At 42.9% G+C, this 23,537-nt stretch overlaps 1 protein-coding gene and 1 pseudogene across 1 annotated transcript in view; both read right to left on the bottom strand.

Annotated features, from left to right (window-relative positions):
• Positions 1 to 5,126: 5,126 nt before the first annotated feature.
• GAD2 (glutamate decarboxylase 2) overlaps positions 5,127 to 23,537 on the bottom strand; it is a 63,372-nt gene continuing 44,961 nt past the window's right edge. Inside the window, exons 12-16 of the mRNA XM_055424510.2 lie at positions 19,012 to 19,090; positions 15,435 to 15,584; positions 8,206 to 8,313; positions 7,566 to 7,655; positions 5,127 to 5,300 (exon numbers count right to left, since the gene is read on the bottom strand). Of these exons, the coding sequence (XP_055280485.1) occupies positions 5,127 to 5,300; positions 7,566 to 7,655; positions 8,206 to 8,313; positions 15,435 to 15,584; positions 19,012 to 19,090 (601 nt within the window). The remainder of the gene's footprint in view (positions 5,301 to 7,565; positions 7,656 to 8,205; positions 8,314 to 15,434; positions 15,585 to 19,011; positions 19,091 to 23,537) is intronic.
• LOC148775448 (uncharacterized) lies at positions 21,478 to 23,083 on the bottom strand (annotated as a pseudogene).

Genomic DNA, 23,537 nt, shown 5'->3' on the forward strand with positions numbered 1-23,537 from the left:
AATGAAGGAGACATGAGACTTGGGTTTGATCCCTCAGTTGAGAGGATCCCCTGGAGGAGGGCATGGCAACCCACTTGAGTAGTTTTCCCTGGAGAATCCCATGGACAGAGGAGCTTGGCGGGCTACAGTCCATGGGGTTGCAAAGAGTCAGACATGACTAAAGTGACTGAGCACTCATGCAAGCCTATGTGTGAGCAGGGTAAAAGCTAGAACACCACGAGGATGTCAGTGGTAGAGTGTATCCTGATTTGCCTTATCAGGTCCAGGCTGCTCTATGGGCTTAAGATGCCCTTAAAGGTATTAGTCTGGAGTGAAAAGATAGTACTTCAAGCAGACATATGGAGGGAGGACATAAGAGATGAAGATTCTGGATAATTTCAATATTGCTTATACGGGAACCAATAGACAAGAGCTGAATCAACAGGAACAGCTGACACTGCCACCCTGGTTCCCATTATTCCCCCGGGCTGGGAACAATCTTCTGTTCCTGTTCACATTGTCAAGGATGTTGTTAAACGACAATCTCCACCAGGTTTTTGTGGGGTTAAATAAAATGTTAGCAGTTCACTTAGCACTTTGTTTTCAAGTGCGTGTGTTCTCAGTGGCTTCAGTCATGTGACTCTTTGCGACCCCATGGACTGTAGGCCACCAAGCTCCTCTGTCCAAGGGATTCTCCAGCCAAGAATACTAGAGTGGATTACCATGCCCTCATCCAGGGGATCTTCCTGACCCAGGAGGAATCAAACCTACATCTCCTGCACTAAAGGTGGATTCTTTACCACTGTGCCACTGGGGAAGACTTGTACCCAAGAGTGTTCAACAAATCTCCTTGTCATGTTGGTGCTGGCCAAAAACCTGTTCAGGTTTTTCTGTACCAGGCTCTGAATTAGTAATTTCTGAAGCTGCTTGTAACCTTCTTGGGAGGTCATTACACTTATTTCCTCCACTTTTGTAGGTACATGAAATTTTCCATAATAAAATACTTAAAAAAAAAAGATTGGATCTGAGTGAAGGAGAAACCAGGGTAGTGAAAAAAAATATCCTTGAGAAGCAACTACAGAAGTAAGAGCTTTTTTCCCCCCAAAGAAGACCCAAAGATGCTCTGAGCTCTGTGACAATGGAAGGACCTTTTATGCAGGCCAAGTCATTAGATATGAGCCCCTCAACATGGCAAAGCCAGAATCAAGCATCCAGAGTCTGAGATATGTCCACATGTACACATTTATTTGGATTTAGAGAGACAACACATAAAATACTTTGATCATACACAAGTTCATATTTGGTAAAAGGATCAGGTTGTCACGTGTTTATAGTTCTTTTTTTTTTATTGTTTTCTGTCTTTAGTAATGGAGCGATGCTGGGGAAGTGTCAATATCTTTCAGAAACACCAATGGGGAACATTATTTCAGCATAGGTAACTAATCAATACACAGCATGTGCACTTAGCATTTGAAAACAGGAGGGCGCGTGCAAGATGATACCCGCTGCTAGGTTCCTGGGTTCCCTGTTCTGCTGCTGTATTTACACCCGTGCTTTCTTGGTCCATATTCTGAGGAGCAGCATCTACTCCAGATGATGCTAGCAGGGACAGTACCTGCAAGGTTGGCTGCTGGTGACCCTCCTTATTGGTCTCCTGTTCTCAGAGACACTAAAGTTGCATTCCCTTTGCATGGTGTGAAATCACCCAGGTCTCAAAGGAGACTTCTCAGGAGCGAGCAGAGCCAAGGGCACTCCCTGCGAGGGCTGAGGTGGAGGGCACACTGTGTAGCAGAGAGAATGGCACGGATGCAAGTGTGGTTCTCGGAATATCAGTACGGCTACCACACAGGAAGAGACACATCAATAATATGTTGTACAAGCTTCTACGGCAACACATGTTGACTTGCAACACTGCAAATTCAGATCTAAAGTGCACAACCCCAATCGGAGGGGACGAGACAGTACAGCAGTATATTAAAGGCAACACAGTTACACACAGGATTAACTTCCTTTTCTTTCCTCATGTCCTTGACACAGTCCAGGAAGTCAATACCATTTATGTGTCTCTGATGAAGACATACCACACTTTTTTTTTTCAAGTATTTAAAAATAAGAAACACAATATTGCTGTCTAAATGAAAATGGCCATGTCAAATGTGATTAAAGCTAAAACCCAACTTTCCTAATATTTGTAAAAGAATCAGTTCAGTCACTGAGTAGTGCCTGACTCTTCGTGACCCCATGTAAAAGAATGGTCCCACATAAAGGCCTTTGGCACTGGGAATTTGCGCTCAAGTTCAGAACAATCTCCCTTCCTTCCTTCTCTCCTTCCTTCCCTACTTCCCTTCCACTTGAGCAGATTGCAAACCTACTTTAAAGAATGTTTAAACTACTGGGATCTATCAGGCTTTTATTTACCTCCTTCCCTGGGTTATGGTTGGTAGTACTTCACGCATAGAATGGAGCAAGGCTCCCAGCAAACTTGGGAAAGAACCTGGAAAGGATAGGGTGTCGGGGAAATGATCTACTGATAAACACTCTTTTCTGGAATTTCAAACACAGGCACAAATGTTCCCTTTTAAGTTCAGTCGTACCATCAAGTGAAAAAGCAGTCGATTCTGCTAGGGAGTCTGGACCCCCTAGGTAGAACCTTCTTGGAATAGAGAGGGGTCTGTCCAGATCAGGACATTGGGCTCCATCCTCCAGGCAGGATGGTGGGTTTGATAATTAGCATCTCTGCCTCTGAGATGGGTCCTTTGGGCCTGAAGCTCATGATAGCTGGGCAGCTGTGTGCTTATTCTCAACAGCCAAATTCTAGAGTGCCTGGCCGTTAGGCAGGGCCTAGAGGGTAGGCTTACTCCATACAATTCTGGGGCGTAGGTTTTCTTCTCATAGTCGTGCACACATGCATGCTAAGTTGCCTCAGTCGTGTCTGGCTCTGTGCAACCCTATGGACTGTAGGCAGCCAGGTTCCTCTGGATTCTCCAGGCAAGAATACTGGAGCGGGTTGCCATTTCCTTCTCCAGGAGATCTTCCTGACTCAGGGATCAAACTCATGTCCCTTATGTCTCCCGCATTGGCAGGCGGGTTCTTTACCACTGGCGCCACCTGGGAAGTCTAATAGGCACAGGAAATCCATTTGCTTCTTAGACTGAGAGGGACCAAAGCCATGTGCATCTCAAGTATCAATGTTTACGTATCCAACCTAGGGGAGAGATATAGGGGCAAGCTCATGAAGCTTGCAGGTGGTTGGATCCCATGGTCAAGTGAGAGAGCTTTGCTACAGGATGAAGGATGGGGTCTTCTCCCCTCCATCATATACCTACAGTCTTCCTCATCACAGATCTGAGTGGTCCATACAGAAAGGATGAATGCTCCTAAATGTGCATCCACAGTCTGCATATATGTGGATATACATGCAGGACATATAGTCCTCCACTAGCACTTGGAACCTGACAGTCTGTACCCCATAAATACCTATGAGAGCTCTTGTTAGCTCATGTCTCTCCATCAGGTGTGCAGGGGCAGAAGGATACTTTTAGAATATTATTTTGAATTCTATGGAGCATATGTCCTCTCTATATTCCAGTCACTTTGATTTTAATGTGACACAGAAGATAGAAGGGTCTTAAGATGCTGTCTCAAAATCCTGGGTAACAGGACTTCCCTGGTGGTTCAATGGCTAAAACTCCAAGCTCCTAAGGCAGAGGGCTCAGGTTCGATCCCTGGTCAGGGAACTAGATCCCGCATGCCACAACTAAGAGTTCACATGCCGCAACTAAAGATCATGCGTGCCACAGCGAAGACCTGGCACGGCCAAATAAATACATAAATATATATATATGAAAAAAATCTTGGGTGAGGAGCTCATTTCCTCATAACCCCTCATGGAGCAGAAATTAATTATTTGGGATCCCAGAGATGGGGAACTCAGCAGGAAGGACTTCTGTGGCTCGGAATGGGAGGGAATGGGAATAAGCACTGGCCTGGGAGGGAAATGACTCCTCCCTGGACAGGTGATGTGGCCTCCAGGATGACGTCACTATTCTCACAGAGACACCGAAGGCCAAGTGTAATTTTCTGGGCTCGCCACATCTGGAGTGTGTCTCACTCCTCTTTGCTCTGGCTGTTTAGATTTTATTTTCTCTAAGGAATCCAAATGACTTCATAAGAGAATACTGTCTAGGAAGACAGCGCAAGAACCAGCATTCACCTTCTGTTTAGAACAGGCTGAACGAAAATAAAAATAGAGATGATTACCCTCTTTAGTCTAAGATGAAGCTCAGTTGTCAGGCCTACAGTGCGGGTCTGCTAAGGTCCAATGGGTGAAAAACCGAAAAGGAAGAGAATCTTACTGTTGAGCTGACCAGCCACTTTTTAAAGAAACTGCCGTATTCTTTTGCATTTATTTTGTAAGAGCCTGAACAGAAAGAAGGCGTCATACTATTAAAGAATTTTGTGGGCCTATGTTTCAAAATAACTTTGCTAAGTGTTCAATTGTGCCTCCGTTCAAAGAAAGAGAAAAAAAAAATCTGGCTTAGTTTTTATATCTGCCCCTGCAGTTTGTATAACCCATATAAAATAAAAATCTATATGTTACAAAATAGGATTTCTTTTTAATATATATATTTTCCTTTTGTAAAATTATATGTATTTAAATACACTTGATATGTTACTATAGGTAAATTAGAAATTTTTTTTCTAATACTATGAAAAAGGCAAGAGTTTTTTTTTTTATTGTCAACATATATTTTATATTTACTTTATCCTTTTCACTGTACCCCAGAGAACCTTTTATGATTCAGGGGCAATTTGGCACTATTCAACCCTACTACTCTGACTTGAAAATAAAGTTTGATTTGCACACTATATTAAAAGTAGGGAAATATTTATAACAATTGTAAGCTTTTCCTTATTGATTAGAACACAGCCTTTTGTCACTAATTATTACAGAGGTGTTCTAAACTTAAGAAACGATTTTTAAAAGGAATAATGTTTGTTAATTTTTGATTTTTAAACTGTACTCTACTCTGACACCACAATATAGAAATAGATTTACTTTGGGACAAACTACAAATACATTTACATGGTTTGTGACAACTTAATTGTCTACCTAGAGAATTGAAACAGCTTAGTGAGCTAGGTTATTATAAATCTTGTCCAAGGCGTTCTATTTCTTCAATCAGGAAGTCAATGTCTTGGTGAGTTGCTGCAGGGTTTGAGATGACCATGCGGAAGAAGTTGACCTTGTCACCCAAGGGCTGGTAGCTCACCATTGTGGTCCCATACTCCATCATCCTGGCTTTAATCACGGGAGCCACCTGTGGGAGAGATGAGACCACTGTGATGACTGCTTTTCCCAGGGATTCCTCCTATTATCAAAGAATCCAGTGCCAAGTAGCATTTTGAGTCTTTAACGGAACAATCAGAACCATATCTGTTTTCCCTTAAAGGAACTGCTCCCACTTTTTATGAGAACAGAGGGCTAGAACAGTTTAATACATCCAAGATCTCAAAGGTGCTGAAAGGAATAATCAGCGGTGGTCTATCAGGAGATTGACACCTTATCTTTGACTTTCTACTTAGTATTTTTTGACAACAGGAAGAATCTGATGTTGGTTCCAAGCATAAAGAGGTTAGCAGCACAACATTTGGGAGACTTTTTAATCCTTCAGTAAATATAAAAACATTGGAAGCAAGACAAAATTCAGAGACCGGGTACCGAGATGTAAGCCTCCCTATCAAGTGATGCGTGAAAATAAGCAGATTTTTGAGATCTTACAGCAATTTTCATTCTTGAGGTCCTAAAGCTTCCTAGTTTCTTTTTTAAACTTTTTGTTTTGTATTAGAATATAGCCGATTAACAATGTTGTGATAGTTTGAGATGGACAGCAAAGCCATACAGATACATATATCCATTCTCCCCAAAACTCCCCTTTCATCCAGGCTGCCACATAACATTGAGAAGAGTTCTCTGTGCTATACAGTTGTTGATTATCCATTTTAAATACAGCAGTGTGTACCTGTCCATCCCAAACTATCCTATCCCCCATCTTTCCCCCTGGCAACCACAGGTTCTTTCTCTAAGTCTGTGAGTCTGTATCTGTTTTGTAAATAAGTTCATTTGTATAATTTCTTTTTAAATTCCTTGGTTCATAAGATGATTTGAAATATATTTCCTAATAGTGATGAAGAATCAGCTGAGGCAAAAAGCTGCACCCACAAGGAGTTAACATTATGGAGCTGGATCCCAGACAAGATTTCACCACACTTATGTCCGATGGATAATTACAGCCGTTGGTCCTCTATTGTGTATGAAATTAAGTGCTTTAGTTTAGCACAAATGCCTTTTAGTCACCAGTTCTGAGGACTCAGCTCCCAGGGCTCACCCAAATGAATCTGCAACTCTGACAAGGCCTCCTTATTCCATATCCCTTGGATACACTGCACATATTTTTATCCCTTCACATCATCCTGAGTCTCACCATGGCACATTTGTTCTCTCTGCTTAGAATCCCTTCTCTTCCAGTTTGCATCCTACAAAGACTCCAAGGCTCCACATAGTCCTCCACCCATGAGGAAGCCTTTCCTGACTTCTGTAGACCACTAGCATATTTTCTCTAAGTTGTAAGTACATGATCCTTAGCCATAGAGTTGGTCTATATTCTAATTCCTATCATCCCCTCACTTATGTGAAAATATACCTCATCTCTGTACCCAACTGTAAGCTCCTGGAAGGCAAGGATGGGATCTTTCACTTCTTTTATCAGCACAGCACTGTTTGCACATGGAGGGCTCCCTGAGTCCTTATTGGCCGTAAAGAGTGGCATAAGAGGAACAGCTCCCAGGATGAGGCATACATATTTAAATTATGTCCAACTATATGCAGGACCTGTCCACATATTTTACCACTGGAGTTTGTAAATATAACATTGATCTTTTCGGTTCATGTCTGCAAATAGGTAAACAGGGATGTAGATATCAGGGAAGCTTTGGGCTTATGCCAGATCTTTACAGTCAGCAACTCAGTTCAATATGGGAGCCATGCCCTCTATCACAGTTGTATTTGTCTTACATGAAGGATAGATTCAAAGGGAATGGAATTATGAACATGTGACTTTTGAATATCAGCACTGGCTTGCAATGAGATTTTAATCCTCAAAGTACTCAATGTGAACAATCAACCTGGCTCCTCAAGAGGATCAGCAACAGTTTTGTTTTCTACCCATTTCTGGGGCCTGGAGTCTCTTCCACATTTGCACTTAAGCACCAGTTTCTCTTGGCAGATCAGTAATTTCAACAGATTCCCGCTAAGTTGTAAAGCCAGGAAAGGTATGACCTAGTGCTTATTTTCAGCCCTCATAAACATTCTATCAGAACACAGAAGCAGTTGAGTTGTTAAAAGTCTGGGCAGACCAGTTCTGTGTGTCCTGGCTCTGCAGGAAGCCACAGAGGGCAGGGGACCTGTGACCATGGCTGAAGACAGATATTCCCTAAAGACATGCACATCTGTCGTAAGGATGATATGGACATTAAAGGCCCATTAAACACACCAAGACCCAGATCAGAGGAGCGCGAGTCCTTACCTTGGAGAGGCGGCTCAGTCTCTCTTCATTGTTGTCCAGGACACGCAAGCTCGGAGGCACGTACCAGAAGCAGACGTTGGTGTGCTGAGGCTATGAAGAGGAAAGTAAAATTCATGCTCAGCTCAAACAGGCAAGTTTGAAAATTTCAAGGATTTGAAAATCTGAAATTTCCAAATTTGAAAATTCCAAATTTCAAATCTGTTCTGCAGCTTCTAGATACAATCCTACTTTTAAACATCTGATCACCTTTGAACTGCCTGACTTTCACACCATTATACAGTATTTGTGTGTGTGAGAGAGAGAGTTGGATATATACTTCCATTCTAAATGGTTACCTCCTCCCCACTGCTTCTCCTTTGTCATGGTCTCACTTACTTGGACAGTACATGCTTAACTTCAAAAAACATCAGTGAGAAGAACTGGAATGGGGACTTCCCTGGTGGTCCAGTTTCTAAGACTTTGCGCTCCCAATTCAGGAGTCCCAGGTTCAATCCCTAGTTAGGGAACTAGATCCCACATGCTGCAACTAAGACCTGGTGCAGCCAACTAAATACGTAAATAAAATATTTTTTAAAACCACAAAGAGTTAGAAAGGACTAAACTTTGCAGGGGGAGGCACTGTAGAAATCAGAATACATACCTTTCCATCAAATACCATTTCATAACCTTCTCGGTTTTTGATGATATTATATAAATACTCCGCCAGCTCCAAACACTTATCAATATGTGCTTCAAACCCGGTGGTCCCCTACACGAGAGAAGAAGAGAGCTTAGCAGTCAAGCTGAGGAAGGCGGGCGAGCTCTCAGGTGAGATGGGGGGATGCAGCTCTCTGGACACTGGTGGTCTTTCGGGGCCTTTGGCCTCTGCTCTGCCCCAGCACTTTGCTTACACGAGACCATGTGTCTGGAGGCTTTTCTGACGATTATTCCTCCTTTCATGCTGTCCATATCAGATGCCCCTGTTCCTGTCAGGTCGTCACAGCTCTCTACGGCAGAATCCCTTTCTTTCAGAGCCTCTATTCCCCAGCTAATTATTTTGATTACTCGAGGGGAAAATTTGCAACTGCCACTCAGAGGAGTAATTATGGAAGTCATTATGACAGGAGGGCTGGCTATTCTTTTCCTGCAGATAAAAAGCATCATCAGAGACCGCCCCTCCCCCTCCAGGATGTCTGCTGAGTCCCTGCCCATCAGGTGAATTTGCCATTTCCAGATCCCACTTTTGTTCACCAATGTACTCCCATTATAGAAAAAATAGGGTAGGTGCTCAATGAATATGTTCTGAACAAAAGAATTGCTGACTCTTGAGAGGCACACAGATGCTCGATTAGCCTGTCATTTTGCAAAGCTTATTAGATTTCCCCTTTGGGGATAAATAGGGCTTCCCTGGTGGCTCAGGTGGTAAAGAATCTGCCTGCAATGAGGGAGGCCCGGGTTTGATCCCAGAGTCAGGAAGATCCCCTGGAGAAGGGAATGGCTACCCACTCCAGTATTCTTGCCTGAAAAATTCCCTGGACAGAGGAGCCTGGTGGGCTACAGTCCATGGGGTCGCCAAGAGTCGGACACGACTGAGCAACTAACACTCCTATGTCTGTCATGGGTGAACATTATCACAGAGGTCTTTTACTTTCCAACTCTTGGAAGCCCAGGATCTGGACTTGTGAAAAACAACATGACAGCCTTGGACTACAGCTATTTCACTGACAACAGGATACACTAGGGCAGCGGTCCCCAACATTTTTGGCACCAGGGACTGGTTTCTTGGGAGACAATTTTCCACAGACCGGGGGTGGGGAGAAGGCTTCAGGATGATTCAGGTACATTACATTTACTGTGCACTTTATTTCTATTACCATTACATCAGCTCCACCTCAGATCATCAGGTATCAGATCCTGGAGGTTGGGGACCCCAACACCAGGGAATTACTTTTCACATGGCTTTACTCCTAACTCCACTGGTATGCGTGGAGTACTAAAGGAAAGCTTAGAGAAACAGCGAATGCTCATCCCAGGAACTCCGAGAACAGACATTAACAGTGATTAACCCAACCTGATATCCAGAGGAAGTAATAATGGAGATAAGATGGGCCCACTTTCCTGTTAACACACAGTCTCATAATCTCATCTAAAAGGGGGATCTGGCAGAACGATGACTTGTAGCATCTGAAACATTTTTAAGTGTAAGCTGCATTAAAGAGAGCTGGTGGGTTCACAAATCCATTTCTCTAGGGACTGTCACACTTGCTGACTGATTCCTGTGACTCCAAGTGTCCACCTGATGCCTGGATATCCAGGCCATCACCCATGTGCTCAAAGAGTCTGTGGGTGCCAAAGATTTACCACTGGTTTGGACCAAGCTGGCAGTTTGCATCCACTTGGGATGGACGTTAAGTAAGAGGGAGAGGAGCTTACTGTTAGCCAAACTGGATGCTTGGGACCAGTCTAGCACTGGATTTCAACTTGCAGGGACCTGATCCAGGATCTGTTCAGGACCAGTATGACTCTGACCCTGTCCAGGTATATGGCCTTGGCTAACTTTTCTGGTCACATGGGAATGATGGTGCCTGTACGATTTCCCACACAGAGACACAGCGAGGTGAAATGAATGCTCTGGAAATGAGTGTGATTGTACCGTAAAGGGAGTGGGGTTACCACAGACAGGATGGGAGTTCTCTAGCCCTGCTAGTCTGGGAGTCCACTCTGGCTAAGCTCAGGAGTAATCCATCTGCCCCCTTGAGATGAAGGCTGAAGAGCTACCAGGGGACTCTGATGTGCCTGTATGTCTGGGGCTCCTCCTTTCAAAATGGGTATTCATGAGATTAAGATCCATATTTTATTTTCAAGGTTTTGTAGGTTTTTAGGAGATTCTCCAAAATTCATTCTATTAATATCAAATGCTTGTTGAATCATTACAGACCACACAGCTCTTCCTGTGAGAATGATAAAGACATCTATAAAGTCTTATTAGGCAATGCCTCTCCATGACCTGAATCACTGGGAAGGAAACGGAAAGCTCAGACGACCACTTCTGGGTGGACGGTAGGTTCCCAGTGTCAGGGCTACGCTGAAGGAGGTTCAGGAGAAAGATGTTTTATCTTATCCCTCATCCTTACACACTCATAATGGTTTGGATGGACCCACTCAGACCCTCTTACTTCTCATCTGAATGGTAACATCCTAATTATTCTTCAGTCAATTGAGATGCTCCACTAGCTCAGCATATGCCCTTCAGCCCCTGCCTGTCCATCTTGCTAGGATGTCCTTTTGCCCAGCTCTGCTGGTCCTGGTCGAGGTTTTACTTATTCTATCCATCCTGTTCATAATCAGTCTCAAAGGTCAGTTCTTGACAAATTATTCTTGGCTCTCAAATGAGGACTGAGCTCTCCATTCTTTAACTCTTCAAGGTCTGTCTGTGTTTCCTCTATAACCAGTTGTATTCTATTTCTTAAAAAATGTTTATTGGAGTATGTGCTATGCTGCGCTTAGTCACTCGGTCATGTCCAACTTTGCAACCCCATGAGGCTCCTCTGTCCATGGGGATTCTGTAGGCAAGAATGCTGGAGTGGGTTGCCATGCCCTCCTCCAGGGGATCTTCCCAACCCAGGGATCAAACCCAGGTTTCCCGCATTGCAGGCAGATTCTTTACCATCTGAGCCACCAGGGAAGCCCTTATTGGAGTATAGTTGATTTATAATGCTGTGTTAATTTCAGGTGTACAGCAAAGTGACTCAGTTGTGTGTTGTTGTTTGTTTAGTTGCTAAGTTGTGTCAGATTCTTTTGCGACCCCATGAACTGTAGCCCACCAGGCTCCTCTGTCATTGGGATTTCCCAGGGCAGAATACTGGAATGGGTAGCCATTCCCTTCTCCAGGGGATCTTCCTGACTGAAAGATTGAATCCAGGTCTTCTGAAGTGGCAGGCAGATTCTTCACCGCAGAGTCATCAGTTATACATATACATATATCCACTTTCATTTTTAAGATTCTTTTCCTATACAGGCCATTACAGAGAGTTGAATACTGTGCTGTACAGTAGGTTCTTATTAGTTATCTATTTTATATATAATAGTATTGAATCCTGATCTCCCAATTGGTGTTCTATCTTTTATGATGGTCATTGGTGAATTTCTCTTTCCAGCCTGGAACCTGTAGCCCCTGATCTCATTCAGCAACAGATGCTCAATAGCCACTTATGAAAAAAATTAATATTTTAGAGAGAAAGGGAACATTCACTCACTCAGTAAGGAGTGCCAGACATCCATTTCCCTTTAATAGTTTCTCCTGGTTTCTTTTTTTCCTCAGCCATTTGCCAGTCCCACTGCTATCTACACTTTAATTATGGAGGTCAACCAGAAAACTATAAGAAAATCTGCCAATCTGCATAATCATATACAAACATCAAGATTTACAGTAAAAACTCAGCAGTTACATATTAAGCCATCACTGCAGGCCTGAAAAAAGGAACTCCTTTTAAGATTTTTTCTTTTTTTCTATCTACACAGAGTTTTAACTGAGGTAATCTGTCAAGATGAAAAATAATCAAGTTCTAGGATTCTCTAATAAAATAAAATAGACAAAATAAAAGGTTTACCCAATAAGAACAGAGTTGAGGACAGACACAGTGTCTTTGCCAGTGAAGAGCTTACAAATCATGTCACCATCCAGAGTATCTTCTAGCATTCCACATCAGGAGGCTCAGTTTTTTTTGGCATTAATTTGCTCCAATCAAGTTGTCTTGGATTTAATATGACATTTGCCTTCAGTGCATTTAGCTCCATTTGTTATTAATAGGTGAAAGAACAGGAATTTACACTTCGATTACTATTTTCCCATGATTTGTCTTACTAAGGAGAAAATGTGGATTCACTGGAACATTGTATGCTCCAGGTGTATCGGATAACAGAGGGTTTGCAGATTAATGTCACATTCCTTCTCTTCCTCTTCATTACTGTTTTTGCAAATGCAAAATAGAATGACATGGTCAACTCTCTCATGGTTCTTCTTTGGAAGAGTGACTTCTTCTGCCCTGGCTGCCGTTATGACAGAGTTAGGCGTATCAGAGGGTGCTTACCCTTGATCTGGGTTGTAGGACTGAGATTATTACTTTAATAGCTATTATAATTTCTTTTTTTTAAAAAAAAAATGCTATTTTAAGTTGAAAACCAAATGGATGCTTTTGTCATTTAGATGTCTAGATACTTAGGGCTTTGTGTAAGGAATTAAAAAATAGGTGTCCCTGTCCTCTAAGTAATTCAAGTTCTTTTTTGAAGTTCTTTACTATAGTCTCTGTATTTTACACAGAAACAATATGTTGACTTTCATTAATTATAAAGAGTTATCCATATGTCTTCATTTCTGTTCACATCTTACATATGAATGTCAGAAAATGAATGATTTCTTTACACAAATATGATGTACAAGAACTAATGAAACTATTTTAAATTCTGGATGATGATAATAAACTAATTTTCAATGCAAAACATATGTGTCCATACACAGCCACTGTGATTTCTCTCTCTCTTTTTATCCCCTCTTCTGGTGCCTGTATCTCAGCCCTTTAGAAACTGGATCCTCTGCCTTTATTTCAAGCTTCATTGGTCCTGCTGTTGAGTTCACACCTGATGTCTTCTGCGTGATTTCTCTGAGAACCAGCCGGCTGCACCAAGCTGGCAGGGAGGCTTCCGATGGAAAAGAAGCATCAGGATCCGATGAACCGTGTCAGATACATTTTTGTGTAAATATAGCTAATGATCATCATCTTAATAAAAACACCAGGGAAACAAGAGACAAAAAGAGGGACACTGAACAATATTTAGAGACCAAGCTTTCTTCAACTTGCTAGCTGATGTTTACCTCTGTCATTTTATCATTCCCACCAATCAAGGAAATGAAACACCTGCTCATTTGAAAGCAGCCTGAGAGTACACCAATAAGTCTACATTCTTGATGGATTTATTATTGCCAAATGCAAGTGTCATTGCCAACAGAGTGAGTCTCCCAGATATCTATCCTTGTCAGGCACTCAACTTTCAAAAGAGGAAGGTGTCCCCTGCCCAGCTCAAGGGATTTGAGCTCTCATCACACACCTTTATGGGACAATAAGTCACCCTGGGCCTCACTCCGGGTGGCTGTCTTGTACTTAGCAATACTTAAAGAAAACTCAATCAGGCCAAATAACATGATGGAGGTTTGCCTGAAGACCATGTAGTCCAGCCACCCCTGGAAACCAGCTAAGAATTTTTGTGCATTAAGCAAGACCATCTTTCTAGTTAAACTGCCTTTTTCCAGGATGGGTTTTAAGAAGATTCCATACAATATTAAGTTGGTCAAAAAGTTAGTTTGAATTTTTCCATCAGATGTTACAGAAAAGCCTGAATTAACCTTTTGGCCAACCCAATAGATGTTGACTGTTTCAATCCTAAGTCTCCTCTTTTTCTTATTAGGCATTCGCCTGTTTGAACTGTTTAAGGAAATTCAGTTTGCTTAAAGACCAGCATATGGACTGGGTACTGTGGACCTGGTCCATAGCTCTTTCTATAGACCTGACGAAGGAGCCGTTCTGTGGTCTCATCCAGCTGACCAAGTCATTTGCTTGTTTCTATGGGGCTGACCCTGTCACCTCTTTGTGTAGGATACTTAGAAAGCTGAGAGTCAGATGTCCCTGGGGGTCCAGTGGTTAAGAATCCACCTGCCAATCCACAGGACAGGGGTTCTATCCATGGTCGGGGAAGATCCCACATGCCTCAGGGCAACTAAGCCTGTGTGCAACGTGACTACTGAAGTCCATGAGCCCTAGAGCCCAGGCTCTGCAATAAGAGAAGCCATCACAATGAGAAGGCTATGCACTGCAACTAGAGAATAGTCCCTGCTCAATACAACTAGAGAAGGCCCACGCCCAGAAACAAAGACCCAGCACAGTCTTAATAAATATATAAAATAACTAAATAGTAAAGGAAAGAAAGAAAGCAAGCTGAGAGTCAAATCCGTGGACCATTTCCCAAACACACTGGACCTAGGTCTCGCCAGCTTCCCTCTCATCTCTTCTTTTGTCATGTTTCCTCATATACTCTTTTAATAGTTGGACTTTTCTAGCAGTTGGGTTTTTCCAGCATGTCCCTACTGGCTCTAGCCATTGCCCACTGTGGGAGATAAATGAAACCAGGTGGAAAGTCACCGAGCTGTGACATTGAAGTTAGAAATCTGGTCCAGGTGAAAAATAAAATCTTTGACCTTCCCAGCCTGCGTACATTTAACCACACACGTGTGCTCTTGGAAGCTATAATTAGATCCAGCCAGTATCGCACAACATTAGTTACAGAGTTCCATGTCTGAGAGAGGGGTGATCATCCACAGTTAAATTCTGAGGTAAATAGAGAAACCAAACTAAAGGAGGTCACTAGGAAGTTCCAGGGTTTTTGAAAAAAGCTTTATAACTAGAGGTTACTCTATGAAATGACAAAAACAGGCTATCAGGCTGATTTCTTCCTTTTCTTTTTTGTTCTCCAAACAAATAGTCTACATTTAACCTACCCAAATGATCAATCGCTGGGTAAAAACCAAGAGTTGGGACAAGAAGAGCAGTGAAACACCTCTTAGGAATCCACAGATTCTGCTGTATAAAGCAACATGGATTGGTTTTTCAGATAAATGAGCATTAGAAGCAATTTGGCTTAAACACAAAACAAACACACAACAGATTTCTTATATTTCTGCCCATGTAGAATGCAGATTAACTAGATCTACAATTCAGGAAACTTAGTCTTGAGGAAATAATTTTCAATTTGAAAGTCAATTTTTGACATGTCCTAACAAGGGTCACCAGGTACAGCGTCTGTTTTTAGTTGCCATTCAGCCAATTCCGGGGTGCTCACCTTTGCCCTCCACATTAGCCAGAGTTTAAAAACATCAACGTGGCGTCCACACTGTAAGGCCTTGTCTCCAGTGTCGTAGGACAGGTCATAATGTTTATCTTGTTGGAAGAGGTAGGAGGCATGCATCTGGTTGCAACTCTGCATCAATCCCTGGAAGAGAAGAGAAAACCTAGGAAACTCTGTGCTTTTGTTGCTCAGTCATGTCTGACTCTTTGTGACCCCATGGACTGCAGCCAGCCAGGCTCCTCTGTCCATTGGGATTCTCCAGGCAAGAATACTGGAGAGTGGGTTGCCATGCCATCCTCCAGGGGATCTTCCTGACCCAGGTCTCCTGCATTGCAGGCATATTTTTTACCATTAGAGTCACCAGGGAAGCCCTTAGGAAACTCTCAACTGACTTTATAATGTGTTGTATTGGGTTTACATTGTGATGGAAATTATTAAGAAAAATATGTAAGAAAGAAGAGCTGAATATCCTGGAGAAAGAAAACATTAAGAATCAAATGAGAAAAAAAGTGAGACAAGTATCTGAGAAGGATAGACTGTTGTGATAGGCAGTTCTATGGGAAAAAATGGCTTAGGGTCAGCTATTACCAGAGGTTAACATCAGGGCATATTTATACTTTTACTCTCCTTTTTAAGAGAAGGCATTTATCTTTTTTTTTTTTTCAATTTGTTGCTTATTTCTGCTTAAGCTTCACAATATCCTTTATTGTGGCTGATTATTAATATTTCCCATCTTACAGATGAGACTGAACATCAAAAACTTAATGTAAGCTGCTCTGTAGCTTTTACCTAGGAACAGTTGGGATGTAAATCCAGCTCAGGTGAATTTCAGTGAGAAAGCAATTTTTTTTTTTAATCACAATCAGAGTATAATGTTCATTGGGAGGATGTCCTGATGTTCTGGTTTTGCTTAATCAAACTATTTTGAAAACTCTTTGGTTTTATAAAATATCATTAGTGTGATTCTCCTACTATTTCATTCATATTGAGTTGAAATACTTTACCATTTAGCTGGAAGAGTTTGAGTTCTTTATGGAAATCATAGTTTTTAGGACAATTCATTGTGGTGGTGGTGGTTTAGTTGTTAAGTCGTATCCAACTCTTTGCAACCCCATGGACTATAGACTGTCAGGCTCCTCTGTCCATGGGATTTCCCAGGCAAGAATACTGGAGTGTGTTACCATTTCCTCTTTCAGGGGATCTTCCCGACCCAGGGGTGGAAACCCCATCAGCTGCTTGGCAGGAGGATTCTTTATCACTGAGTCACCTGGGAAACCCAGTACAATTCATTGCTATTACCCTTAGATGCTAAAATCTAAAAAATAAAGACATTGGCACTCTGAGGTCTTCAAAATAGTGAATCTTTCAGATGTCATGCTCCTCTCTCAAGAGGGGTTAGAGTTGGGGCACTGTGTTTTCGTGCTCACTTGCTTATGGTAGTTACAGTGGAAAGTTTCGTTGTCAATGACCATTAATTCACCCTGGCACCACAAGCTAACTATGGAAAATGGGTGGCAAAGTGATTGAACTATTTCAAAGACCAGTGAATGAATCATGTTCTCTGACTAAAACAGCATCGTCAGCCTCCTTACCACGTTGCAATTTGTCACGAACCACAGGAAGTCTTTGACGCTTTGGTTATCTACAGTGTAATTGTAATTTTACAGAAGTTTTGGCATTGACTTTTTCCCTTTGTGACTCATGACAAGAGAAGAAAAGACTAAACTGTTATCACTTGGTTGAAGTTAGAAGTGAGAGCCCCTTTTGAAAGTTCTCCAAACTAAAATGAAATGCAGCTAAAATTTGATCTAGATCCTGAAAGACCAGACTAGGTGCCCAGATGGTAATAACAGATTTGGGCTCAGTCTTGTAGTCTGGACATCATATTCGGTGGAATTCATTAAGTTATTTGTTTGAGAGTGGGAGAAATTCAATACAATGTAATTGTAATAGAGCAGCAGAATGACATTGAATTGGACTCGAAAACCAATAAGACTAAAAATTGCAATAGGTGAATCTATTTTGTTTCACGGTCAAAGAAACTTGGCACCATTTTTTCCCCAGCCATGCAAGCTCATGGCTAGGTGCCTTCAATCCTAAGGGAGACCACCCAGGGAGTGTGGAATGATGGACCAGACCAGCTTCTACTGGGACAGGAAAAGCAACGCAGAGCACATGACCTCTAAAAGGTCAGACAGCACCAGTCTCCTTGTACAAAAGGACAAGTAGAAGTCAGATAAAAAGGTGAGATCATATCCTGATTCTGAGCCACTATATTCCAAACTATTTAAAATACATGAATAGCTTCTGGCTGTAAAAGAGTTGCTGTCAAAAAAATTCCCCTGATCAAATAAACTTCAGAAACCATCATAAATATCTTTTTTTTTCAGATATTTATAAAACATATCAGCAATAAAAGGTTCAGATACTCCCTGAAATTATGAAACTTGTTTTCAACTCTTTAAGCTAATATAGTCCAAGTTGTTTTTGAAAACCAAGAACTCTCTTATCACAGAATATCATCTGATAGCATGGTGTTATTCCTTGGACCTCTATAAAAGAAATGTTATGAACTCTTGGATTTCAATGGGATCCTAGAGCTGTTCCTCCTTCTTCTTTTTTGGTCATGCCATGAGGCATGTGCAACCCTAGTTCCAAGAAATTGAAACCTTGCCCCTTGCAGTGTAAGCGTAGAGTCTTAACCCTGGACCTCCAGGGTCAGTCCCTATTAATGCCCCTTCTATCTTTCCATCCTCTTTCCAACAAATGCTTGTCTAATCTCCATTCAGTCAGCTCCCCTGATGATGAATTTATTCCTACATAAGGCATTCATGACCTGTTGGGCAGCTAAATTTTTAGAAAAGCATTACTTTTATTGACCCCAAGTCAGACTTCAAATCATGGTTATTGTGATTTTGTCATCAAAGCTGTACCATCCAATGTGACTAACCCAGCTCCCCGAAGCCTTAAATAAAAACCAAATCTCTCCAACTTGAGTCATTTATGTTGTGAAGGCTGCTTTCCTCTCAACCCTTTAAGTTAAACATTTTTTAGATTAGATTAAACATCTTTAGTTCTTTCAACTACCTCTGTTCATGTTGATTAATGTTCCTCACTATTGAAGGTCTTGCTTGATGGGGTCTTCTATATGATTAGATGCTAACCTGAGCAAACCACTCCAAGTGTGGTTTAACCAGAGGCCAGTGGGGGCCTGCCACCTCCCTCACCCTGAAACCCCACTTCTTTCAATCCCATGACTAATATTTGAATGGTATTTCTCTCTTGACCCACTGTTGACCCTGCAGCAGAGTACAACCTAATGTCCTATGCCTTTTTCACAAGCACAATAATTCAGCCATGCATGGAACATGACTGTCTCGTCTAGTCAGAATATAACCATCTTATATTTGGACATAAGAGCAGGGCCTTACAGCTATCCTCATTTACAATTTCCCCTACTGTGGATGTGGCTCACTGTTCCATTCCATAAAATTATCTTAATTTTGTCACTGCACACATTACTCTATCCAACCCCAACTGTAGACGTGGCCACAAGTGAGGAAAGACATACCTCTTCTCTAACCAGGAGAGCAGAGCACTGCAAAGGAACGCCCATCATCTTATGTGGATTCCAGGTCACAGAGTTGGCCCTAAAGGAAACAAATCAAGTTAAGAGGGTGGCACCCATGACAGGCTCAGACGACCCCTTGTGAGGGGCAACAGGGCTCAGGGTTCTTGGCACTGTTTCTCAGACTCCAGCATGACGTTAACTTACAAAACAAGAGGGGGACCCTTCAAAATCTACAACCTTTCCTTTGTCTACTAAGAGAGCAGGTGAATGCTGGTATCTCTCTTCAGCTCCATGGTGGACTGAGAGCTCTGAGTGACTGGGACCAGCCCATCCAGGGTCCCTCCTTTGGCTGCCACAGAGCAGGGCACCAGGGGGTCCCTCATGTACCTACAGTATTGCCACCTCTGACCCAACTGTAGTGCCCTGGAGCTCAGAGCAACGGCTCATTCCGCTGCTGAATTTTGTTTTTCTCCCAATCTAGTTCCTCCTTCTTTCCACTCAATTGATGACTAAATGTTTCAAATGTGTTCTTTTCCAATAGCTAGCTCATACCCTCTTCCATCTCTTCTCTCATCCAGAGATATCCTTCTGAACTGCAGGGAAGATACACTGTGGCTCCCATGGCAGCTTTCAGCCTATTTGTTCCAACACCCTTGGTAAGCAGGATACTCTCTCACCAGTCACAGTGATGCTCAGCTCAGGAGGTGATGCTGTTTGAAACTCCTAAACCACAGTTCTGGTTCAGAGTCCTTTAATAATAAAAATTGCTATTATTATTATTACTTTAATCTGGATATATTGTCTTAGCTGATGCTTGGTTTCCATTTCCTCCTCCACCGGGTACCATAGTTATTTTCTAGTTCCGTTTACAGCTCTCTCCTCTTCCTTTTGCCTCCAGTCTAAGTTCCAAACTGTGGGGTACGGCTCACGGTGTCCCCACACTAGGTCCCAGGCTATGCGCCCAGTCTGGAGTCCTGTCAGTTTCCTGAGCCACTTTTCATCACACCAAAGTTTGCTTAGTTCTCAGAAAATTCTATTCTCATGATCTTGGGTCTCCTGGTGCTATTTCCTCTTCCTGGAATGTCACCTCCTATGGCTTCAGTTGGTTACATCCTATTGATAGTTAATCTTTTAAGGCCCATCAAGTATCATCTCTGCCGAGTTTTGCAAATTCCTTCAACTTCTCTCCTTCTCACTCACTGTGCTGCTCAACCCTCTTCCTCCTCCAGTTCCTGGGAGGGCAGCTGCTCACTTCCCATAAGTCTCTGTTTCTGTCTCTGAGAGACCGAGGCATCCTCGAGGAGGAGACTTGGGAACATGACCTTGGCACCAACAGACTCACAGGAGGAAGGAGAGAAGCAGGACAACACGCAGTGGCTCCTCCACAGGGTTGAGCTGTACTGGCCCTCCTCCAGCTGAGTGACAGACGGGGCTCACCCCACTCCCAGCATTCAAGGTGTAGGACCTTGGGAAGAAATGAGATGCCAGGAAAGATCCCATTCCTCTAGTTGATGAATGGCGGTCAGCAGCTGGCCAGTCAGGGAACATTTACTGGCCTGGGGATCTTATCTGAATCAATGAATAGTCTGGCTCATTGTCTGGTCTTTCTTTAGCTTTGACACTGGCTGTCAGATATATCGGAAGTGAGGAAAGAAGCCAAGGTGGTTCATGGCCAGATGGGATGTTATACCCCTGGACAGAGGACTGAAAGACTTCATGAATAAAAAAAAAAAAAACGGGTATCGAAAAGCTCTTTCTAGGAAAACAGCTCTTTGCTCTTTTTTTTTCTTTGTATACATAGTTATCTTTTTATTTTACATTAATGTTTATTGATTATGCTAGGCACTGTGCTGAGCAATTTACATGCATTATCTCATTTAATCCTCCCATTAACTTTTGAGGTGGTACCATTATTATTTCTATAATAGAAATAGACAAGATGCTTGCTGCTGCTGCTGCTAAGTCACTTCAGTCGTGTCCGACTCTGTGTGATCCCATAGACGGAAGCCCATCAGGATGCTTACAAGGGACAAAATGTTTCTCCAGAACTAGAGGGCTAGAAAATGGAACAGTAAGAACTGGAACCCCGATCTAGTTGTTGCTGCAGTATGAATTCTGAATTTTGATAAGTAGACCAGGAATGAGACAGTCACATGAAACAGGACTCTGAAATGTAAACTGGGACAAGGTATTGGGGGGCAGGGGTCTTTCAGGCTATTTGGAGCATTGTGCACCTCGACCTAAGCCCTATGGGATGCCACCGAAGGGTTTTGGTCAAGGAGAAGTGATATGGTCAGACCTTTTAAATACAAGTTTGACTGCAATATGGATTTCTAACAGGAAATGGTAAATACAGGAGGATGGGTTAGAAAGCTATTCCCACAGTCTGTGTCAAATAGATTATTGTGTACTGGACAAACATTGATAGAATGGAAATGGATTAATGGAGTCAGACTCAAGGCATATTTAGGAGATAAAGCCTACAGACCTTGGCAGCTGACTGGACATAGAGGCTGAGGGGGAGGAAAGAGTCAAGAATAACTCCATAGTGTGGATTCTCTCATGATGAGCGAGGTGTGCTCACTGCCTGAAAGATTTCCTGCAGTCCTTACACTCATAGGGTCTTTCTCCAGTATGGATTCTCTGATGTAGAGTTAGAGACCCACTGTAGCTAAAGGCTTTCCCACAGACGTTACATTAGTAAGGTTTCTCTCCCGTATGAATTCACTGATGCTGAGCCAGGCCTGCATTCTGGCTAAACGTTCTCCTATATCCCTTACACAGGTAAGGTTTCTCTCCAGTGTGACTTCACTGATGCTGTGCAAGTGACGAACTGTTGCTGAAGGCCTTCCCACACTCGACACACTCATAGGGTTTCTCTCCAGTGTGAACCCTCTGGTGTTGAGCAAGGCATGCATACTGGCTGAAGGCTTTCCTACATTCCTTGCATTCATAGGGTCTCTCTCCAGTATGAATTCTCTGATGTACAATTAGGTATCCACGATGGCTAAAGGCTTTCGCACACACGTGACATGCATAAGGTTTCTCTCCAGTGTGAATTCTCTGATGCTGAGCAAGAAATGAACCATTACTAAAGGCCTTTCCACACTCGATAACATTCAAAAGGTCTCTCTCCAGTATGAACTCTCTGGTGTTGAGTCAGGTGTGCAATCTGGCTGAAGGCTTTTTTACACTCTTTACACTGATAAGGTTTCTCTCCAGTATGAACTCTCTGGTGTTGAGCAAGGTGGGCATTCTGGCTGAAGGCTTTCCTGCATTCCTTACATTCATAGGGTTTCTCTCCAATGTGGATTCTCTTATGTTGAGCTAGGTTTGCACTCTGACTGAAAGTTTTCCCACATTCGACACATGCGTAGGGCTTCTCTCCAGTATGAATTCTCTGATGAAGAGTGAGAGATGAGCTCTGGTTGAACACCTTCTCACATTCATTACATTTCAAGAGTTTCTTTTCTACACAGACTTTCTTACGTTTCATTTCGACAGGTTTTTTCCGGTAACTTCTCTTTTGTGGCTCATGCTTATTACGTTTCTGCTTTATATCAAAGATTGTATCCTGATGGAAAGTTTGCCAGGACTTAGTATATTCATTACTGTGATCCTCAGTTAGGATTTCTCTATGAGTGACGATCAGCTGACTAGCATGTACCTCCTGAGTTCCCAACTGGTTCTTAAACCAGTCCTTACTTTTAGAGTCTCCTCTCCAACTGGAGCAGTTGAGGTTATAACTAAGATGGCTTCTTCCCATCATCATTAGTTTGGATGATTCTTCATAAATAACTTGCTTTGATGGAAATTCCTTGTTTTTAAATGCATACTCCCAATCAGGGCACGCTCCCCTCGGCCCCTCCTCCTCCACCATCTAGGGCTCCTTTCCTTGCTCCAGTAATGAGATCACATCCAGCTTAGAGACCGAAACTCCCAGCGATACCAGGCTCCTGTAGTTGTCCAGCATCACCGTCCTGTACAGACTGCTCTGAGCAGGGTTCAGCCATTCCCACTCCTCTTGCGAGAAATCGACAGCCACGTCCCCAAATGTCACCAGATCCCTTAAGCAGAGCTGACACGCAGCTGCCCTCAACGGCACACACCCAAACAGCCGAGCCGACCTGTCAGATACTGAAATCCTTCCACGCTGGCTGGTGAACAGTGGCTACAGGGAGCCCCACTGGCGGCCATCCTCCCCACAGTCCAGTACAGAGGGCACCGCCCGCCCCGCATCAGCGTTCAGGACCCCATCGGGGTAAGTTCTGGATGTGTCCTGGCCGGAGGGGTTGTCAAATACGAACGTCACTCCTATTAATGTGCCTCCTGACAGAGTAATACCCTTACTGAAGATGCATTTAAGCCTATCGGTGATGCTACACAGAAACATTTCTCAGACATGGCTTTAAGAAATTATGACAGCTCTTCTGCCCTCCTCCTTCCGGCTCCTCTCTGAGCAGTGTTCAGAGAAAACACAGCTCTCCTCGCTCGGTGGCCAGCAGCCGAGTGGCCCGTGGCCAGGG

The sequence above is a fragment of the Moschus berezovskii genome, chromosome 15 (genome assembly GCF_049115385.1).
Source record: "Moschus berezovskii isolate FMDL1 chromosome 15, NW_MosBer_1.0, whole genome shotgun sequence".
NCBI classification, from domain to species: Eukaryota; Metazoa; Chordata; class Mammalia; order Artiodactyla; family Moschidae; genus Moschus; species Moschus berezovskii.